Raw genomic sequence first — 7775 nt, forward strand, 5'->3', positions numbered from 1 at the left:
AAGGCAGACTGCTGAGATTGTGGACCTACCTACTGCAAGTTTGATCGAATTATCACTCATCATATGGTAATGAGCAAGATTTCCAAATGTTTTTGCACCTGATCAGAAGGTCACCGACGCACCATTTCAAGGGACAAATTTTATCTCTTCCAGATAACATCCGAATGTCTTCACACTCAATTAATAACAGTGGATGAGACCTGGGTCCACTATCGCCAACAATGCTCCAAACATAGTTACAAGCAGGGGACATACCCTTCATTCCCCCATTTCGAAGAAGACCAGATCAGTGCCATTAGCTGGAAAAGTGATGGCTACAGTTTTCTGGGAGTTGGAATGGATACTGATTATAGATTATCTTCCAAAGGGGAGAACAGTAACCAGGAGTACTATGCGGATATTCTACGACAGCTGCATGACAATATTCGACAGAAGCGTGGTGGGAAACTGACAATAGAAGTGATTCTCAATCACGACAATGCCCCTAGCCACAAGTCAGTAATCGCAATGACAGCAATTCACGATTCTGCCAACATATTGGTCCCTCACTCACCTTATTTCCCTGAATTGGTACCTTGTTACTTTTATATCTTTCCAAAGCTCAAAAACAACTTGGAAAGTACTCATATTGATACTGATGTTTACGTCATCTATCCCATAGATGAAATTTTACACAATTTTGACAAATCAGTTTTTACCACCGTTATTAACGCACTTGAGCATCAATTGGGAAAATGTATTCACTAGTCAGAGGAGTATGTTGAAAAATAACACCATCCATAAACTCTCTCCTGCTCCTTTCAGAGGTCAGCTATGAACTTTTGCAGCAACCCTCGTATGGGCATGTCAAACAAAATACCGTCATTTTGGCTTTCTCTTAGTCAGTTAAACATTGTTACTATATATGTATTATATCTCTAAGTGTTGAGTGTTTTAAAAAAATTCTTAACAACTATAACACTTAACGCCACTTTCCTTCAACGTTTCTGACCATTATCATTATTCAACCGTTTCTTTTAAACTGACAAACTTTTGTATTATTATAAAACAATAAACGTGAATGTAGTCTACATTTTCTCGTTGCACAAAATAATTCGTTCATAATTACCGGAAAGCTGCCGTCTGGGGTTAGGTATTAACCTCGATAACTCTTGTGTTGTCTTCCCTACAACAAACGTTACAACACCATATAATTCCCAGGATGATAACCAAAATAGCAGCTATCGGTAATCCTATGAGCAATTTATAACTGAAAGAGAATAGTGATCAACAATTACACAATCATAATAAACAATATTTTAACAGCTTTTATTTACATTTGTAGTTATTAATTTTGTAACACTAGGCAAAAGAAAATATAGTAAAGCAGGCCCACAGCCAAGGGACTAAGGAAGACTGCTGCATTGAATGTTCCATTACTCAACAACACAGAGTGCTCTATTAATACAAAAATACAGTTTTGGTATCCTTAAGAAATGGCTTATATTAAATTCATTTTAATATCTTTGAAAATACGAGATGAAGATATCTAGGAAACAAAAGAAATATAGGGAGAATACGTATCTTTTACACAATTAAATGGTTCGGCCAAACAGCGTTGCAAGTGACAACAAGCCAGGTTTACAGAAATCGAAAGAACTATATGTTGATGATGTATAGGCTTTAAATTTACTTTTTTAGTTTCAAACTCTGCCATTATGTGAGATGACGTTACGTACAATTGGAACTTCTATTATAGTAGGCCTACCGTTGTTCTGTTAAAGTCTCAATGTGACAGAAATTGTCGCTTGCAACTTTGTTCGGCGGACATATTGAATTTATTTGTATTCCTCAAGAAATTATATATATAGATAAAAAAAATACAGTGAATTGAATTGAGTGACAGTGATCCAAACAAGCGGAATCGTGCAGAGCACATATGAATTCAGTAAAAGCCGAAGACAGAGCAAATCTGTGAATTCTGCTTGGAGTTCAAGGTGGTGTATTGCCCGACTAGCGCACTTCTTCAGGTAAGGGTTTGTTAACTTTAGTGGTTAGATTACGAGCTGCAGGACGTTGTCTGGTGAACATTCCTAACTATGCCCGAACAACATATCTAGTAAATCCCAGCAAGTCCAGGTTCTCTGAAGCACCTTTAGGCGTTAAGCGATATAACTGCCATACATTGTTCATAGTCACGTTAAGAACATAGGAAATCATTGACCAGTACCGCTTCTTATTTCTAATATTAATGCGATACGTTGCAATATTTTCGTCAAGACGATCAACCCTCACCCCATGTATGTATTGTACGTGGCGACACAAGCTGGTTGAGGGACAAATATATTCTTTTTCTGTGCACTTGACCACCTTTCCACTGCAGAACTTGGATGCGTACTACAAGCTGTAGAAATGACTGCTACCACACTGTTATCATTGTACTGAACTAATGTAATGCCATTTTTCTCATCTGTTACTTGAGAGTGGCTATCTCGAGGACTCTTTTTAAATTGTTTTGGTTCTGGTAGCGGTGCCCCTTCCACCCTGTTATTCCTTATGGTTCTAGTTGCCTGATGGCCTTTCTCTTTGAGGTAATGCACCAATGGAACGGAGGAAAAGAAATTGTTAAAATTGTCAACTGTCTTTCCTGTGGTAGTTCCGATATGAGGTCCATAACCAATGATCCACCAACACCAAGTTCAGGTATCGTATTACCCGTTAACGCACCTTGGTAAGGTTCGCAGTGCACGAGGTAGCCAACTCTGGTAGCTTAGATGAGTTTGTCGAATTGAACCATGGCTTTCAAAATAAATTTGCAGAATTTGCAAACTTTGCTCCGGCTTGAGTCTATTCAGATGAATTGCCAAGTCAAACTAACCTCAAGACAACAGAGAACTGTAATATCAGCCGCCCCCTCCCCCAAAAAAATGTGTTGCCAGTTTAAAGTTCTCCTCCTCTAGAAAAAACACCCTTTACATTTCCAATATTGCAAATTGTTTCTCGTTGTTCCAGTCGTTTCTCCTTCATTCAAGTTTTTTTTTTTAATTTTTGAAAAAGCTGAAAGTAATTCTTCAACACTTTTCAACACTTTACATTCCTATTCACTCTAAAAGAATATGGCTGTAAACAGGAAACTGTGAGAGCGATAAATTTCTCCTCTGCTAAAGTGTCATCAAAGCGATTGAATAATAATAAGATATGGCAAGCAAAATTCATCACCGATTTATCTGGACGTTTAAACACGTTCACTTAATTGAGCTTCCGTGTGCAAGTAATACGAAAGTGATTGTTTCAAATTCTTTAATCGTACAAGCTCTTAACTGATCATATGATAACTGAGAAAGGTTTTCAATGATCAAAAAAATATATTCAACCATTTTCGAAAGTATCTCCTAAAGTTAAAGATAATATATCCTTTTTCTTATAACCCTACTAAATGATATTGGAAACATCGTTATACTCATCGAGAAATTTTGTGACGTTATTCCCCGTTCTTATATAATAGCGAGTTGACAAATATGTTTCTCTTGATATTTGTACTTAAATGTTTGTTGCAATGTCAGAACTTCCTTGAAAATCAACTGTCTGATTTTGCACTGATGTAGTGTTTAAGGTCTTGATTGTGTTCCAACGTGTGTCGTACGGGTGTAGAATATGTGTTTGTGTAAAATAGTATTGCTTCTTATTTCTACTAGCCTTTAAAAATTCAGTTTTAATATTGTCCAATAATTGATTTAATTCATCAACATGCATGAAAATTGTATAATAAACGATAAATGTTAATCATATGAAACATCGAACCACATAGACACACACGGTAAAAAAAAATGTCAAATTATCCATTCCATCTACAAATTATGTACGCTCATAATCGGACCCAGAGCCCTACAGGTTTATTAAGACGCTCATACCAACACTACGTATTCTATTCCAAATCAAATACTTCTCTACACACTAGATTATTTAACAGAATAAGCAATCTAGTTCAACGGAATGTCGAAAGTTAGAAATATTGTCTTCTTTAGCAATACTCAAGAATATAAGAATGTCTTCTTTAGCTATACTTCATTCAGCATGCATATATTCCCATATCCCCAAATTGTCCAAGTCATTTTATATGGCTTCTTATATTATTTGTATAGCATTCACTTTTATTTGGAAGTTCCGCATTAAGTAACCATGCAATGTTTTCGTATTTTCTCTTGTAAGGGAGCAGTAAACAATATTCTAAACACACAAAATTCGAGCATCACTATCGTTATCGTCGATGTTCCAAAACTTAAGAAATTCAATTTCCTAATTTTCAGTTGTTTGTTGCTTTACGATCCTTATAATGTTACCTTACTTGGAGTCACTGCCCACCAAGCAATGGAAGCGTCGAAATTCACCTTAAGAATTTTGCAGACAGCGAGTTTGATATCCACGTTGTCTCATGATTGTCATTGAATAACATCACATCTACACGCCATCTCTGCTACAATTCTTTGCAGTCAAACAATCATACTTCAGTATTTGGACACTATTTTCTATTTCGTAAGAATTTGCCGAACTTCTCGAAATAATATTTTCTTCATCCAGGTGTTACTTTTTTAAGGAAATTTCTAGAAGGAAAAATTCGAAGATTTTATATACAGTAGGACGGTCGATAATCCAAACGTCAGAAATCCGAACGCGGTCCCTAGAAGCTTTTGACATTTTGTCTTAGCGCTAGCGATAAACAAAGAAAAGGGTTGTCCGTCGGCGTTGTGTGAAGTCAGTGTTTTTACAAAAGCTCATTCATATGTAATTGTTTGTCATACATATTTTTAATTTATTTTCCCTTAGGCCTATACACATTTGGTTTTAAGTGTTAGTTAGAAGAACAGTGTAATTTAGTGTGCGAGCAGGTTCTTCAGAAACTTTAAATGTAAGTAACTTTACGTACAGTATTGTAATTAGTGTACGTACTGTATAACCACTATATCGATAAAAGAGCATACTGTACAATATGTTTAAGCCTAAATGACATTTTCTTGGTCATTTTCGAAAATCCGAACAATTTGAAAATCCGAACTACATACGGTCCCAATTAGCCCAAATTTTCGACTTCCTACTTTATATGTCACTGGGGGACTGCTCCAAGTTTCGGTCAATCATAACAGATCGTTTTTGTTTATTACCTATCTCTAACTGTAAGTGTGAAGTATAACTACGAAAGCAAAATTTCACCTTCGTCATATTCTATGACGTAAGAAAAACAACGATATTTTCTTTATTTTATTGAAGTGGTGGTTTCCAGAATTAAAAATCGATATGGATTGAGGAATAAAGATGGAAATAAGCTTTAGTGCAAAGATTTCGTTGCATCGTAAATTCAAATTAGATTTACAATGGAAAGGAAATGAAATAAAAAAATATGGATGAAAACCTAAAAAGGACAGATTGTATAAATAATAAATTGTTTGTTACAAAGTGTCACAGGATTTGGTATTCACTGACAGTCACGTATTCGATATTATTCCGTCCTTGCGAGAAAGAAATTCAACTTCACGCGGCTTGGTTCGTATTTGCATAGACTGCTTTACTGTACTTGCAGCATTGAAGCGAATTCTTTAATTACATTGCTGTTAGGAAATACGTAACTTTATTTTCCACTCCTGCTGTGTTTTTTATAAATTTACGCAAAAAGAAGACTATTTATGTTACTTTCTTAAACATGTAAGCACTATTGTAATTTCTTTTATGAATCTCTACTTTTCAGAAAAGAAAAATGGATGTGTTGCTTACTTACCTACAACACCAGTCACCGCCGCAACAAACCATGCCAATAGGACAACACTTGACACTGAGATACGTTTCACTGCATATATGATATCCAATACCACATGAAGCTAATAGTCCGGGAACGTCTATAGTAAAAATATTCTCATAAGTTCAAAGTAGTAATTAACTTTTAATTAAGTACTATGTCCCCGAATCATAACTGACACTTTGTTGGAGTGATTTTGATTCAAAGATAATATTTATCCAACTCTCCTAGAAGCAAATTAAATCACTAACCCAGTATAGCAGGAACAAGCTAGCAGGTGGGTTTTCAAGTAACTTAAATTGGAAACTAGAAATTAAGGAAGTTGATTGGAGGAATACAGAAAGTTGTTTCACTTTTACTTAACGAATTATTATGATACATTTTATGGTATTGAACTTACACTAATTTTACTCCTTATCTGAATGCTCTACTAGGAGAACTGTTCTTTTCCATTTATCTAACTTACATACACGAGCCATCAAAGCCTATGAACCAGATATATGATATATTTGTTTCCTGGTTCAAAAATATAGGCCGACCTCGAATTATGACTACCCCTCCGTATAGTGAATTCGATCTTGTTTTCATGTTTTTCCTGATCACATATTATGTACTCCACATAATTATGCAGTCAATAAGTAGTGATGATACCGGTATAATGAAAAACAATAAGATTTATCAGAGTTTAGATTATGGGGGGCTGATGCATTGATCATGACATCTTTGGAGTAGTGAATCTGGGGTGGTAAGTCATAAGGAAAGTGTGTAAGACTGGTGATAATAGAGGCAAGTTATGAATATAGAATAGTGTAAGGTTGATTGTCATGTTGATCATAACATTTTGCGACAAGCATAGGTTTAGAAACACAGCAAAGTGGAGCAGTGTCCTACACACAAGAATCATAGTGACTGGAAAACATATCTTCTTCAATGGTTTATTGAGGGTAGCATGTATGCGCTATTCTGCTAAATGCCCTCGATACCATACGCTTTCCACAAGAAGAACCGCGGTGGCTCAGTGGTAGAGCGTTCGCCTCTGCTGCGTGGAGTTTCTGTTCGATTCCAGCTCGCGCCAAAAATATTTTGTGGTGGACAAACACCGTGAGGGTGGGTTTCCTCGGGGTTCTCCAGTTTCCTCCCACTTTCTTCATTCCAACATTTCATTCATTTCTCATCATCACCGTCTTCTTTAGCCTAGTCGGCATAACCGTGGGACATAAAACTCAAAGATTTCATTTCGTTTCATTTCCCACAAGATTTACTTCTTGCACAGTGTTGCTCTTTTCTAATGGTGACTGTACCTTTCAAGATGACAATTTACTTAGGCACTGAGCACGTTCTGAGCAGAAATGTTTCGAGAAATCATTTATACTGGGGACTTCACATTTTCTGTCCCTGTTCTTTTGTAACTTCCCTGATCTCAACCCATCAAACATTCGTGAGACATGAAACTTCATATTTATCCCTCGGGATCATGGATAGATTGCAAGTTATTAGTTAATTAGTAATAAATCAATAATTGCTGGCCAAATTATGTATGTATATAACTTATATCAAGAACCTAGGATGCTACTCCCTGATGACGTTGGATTGTGGATTTTTCTATTATCAAGCACTTGGAGTACCCCCAGATTGGTAGCATTAGCTTAAGAGGGAGAAGGAGTGCGCCACAGCGGCCGGAATATTGGTGTTCAATTTAACATGGGATCTCAACCATTTTTTAGGCAAATCACGGTTTCATTTCGTTCTTTCGCAAAAATGTCTCAGTAGCGCACTAAATATGATGAATCTCATTTTAAAGGTGCAATTTGAACGCTGTGCGTGATATTTTCTTCTTATAAATACAGATAATTATAATCCAAATTCCCATAAGAAAATGATCAAAATCAGACGGAAAAGTCTTCTGTTTTTTTACAGTAAGGAAAAGAGCTAAAAACTCCGGACTTTTTTGAGAATGGAGTACAATCTTTGTATTTGTGCGCTACTGTACTATTTTTTCGCTGTTTCC

General features: G+C 36.1%; 1 protein-coding gene across 1 annotated transcript; it reads left to right on the forward strand.

The window, feature by feature from the left end:
• Positions 1 to 336: 336 nt before the first annotated feature.
• On the forward strand, positions 337 to 747 carry LOC145661909 (histone-lysine N-methyltransferase SETMAR-like). Its single transcript, XM_081727254.1, has one exon. It carries the CDS (start codon positions 337 to 339, stop codon positions 745 to 747), a length of 411 nt encoding a protein of 136 aa, XP_081583380.1.
• The last annotated feature ends 7028 nt before the right edge of the window (positions 748 to 7775 follow it).

The sequence above is a fragment of the Thermobia domestica genome, chromosome 10 (assembly GCF_964235325.1).
Source record: "Thermobia domestica chromosome 10, izTheDome1.hap1.1, whole genome shotgun sequence".
NCBI lineage: Eukaryota > Metazoa > Arthropoda > Insecta > Zygentoma > Lepismatidae > Thermobia > Thermobia domestica.

Bases quoted from the DNA above. Each gene is read 5' to 3' on its own strand.
- LOC145661909 (XM_081727254.1), top strand. From the start codon at position 337: ATGGATACTGATTATAGATTATCTTCCAAAGGGGAGAACAGTAACCAG.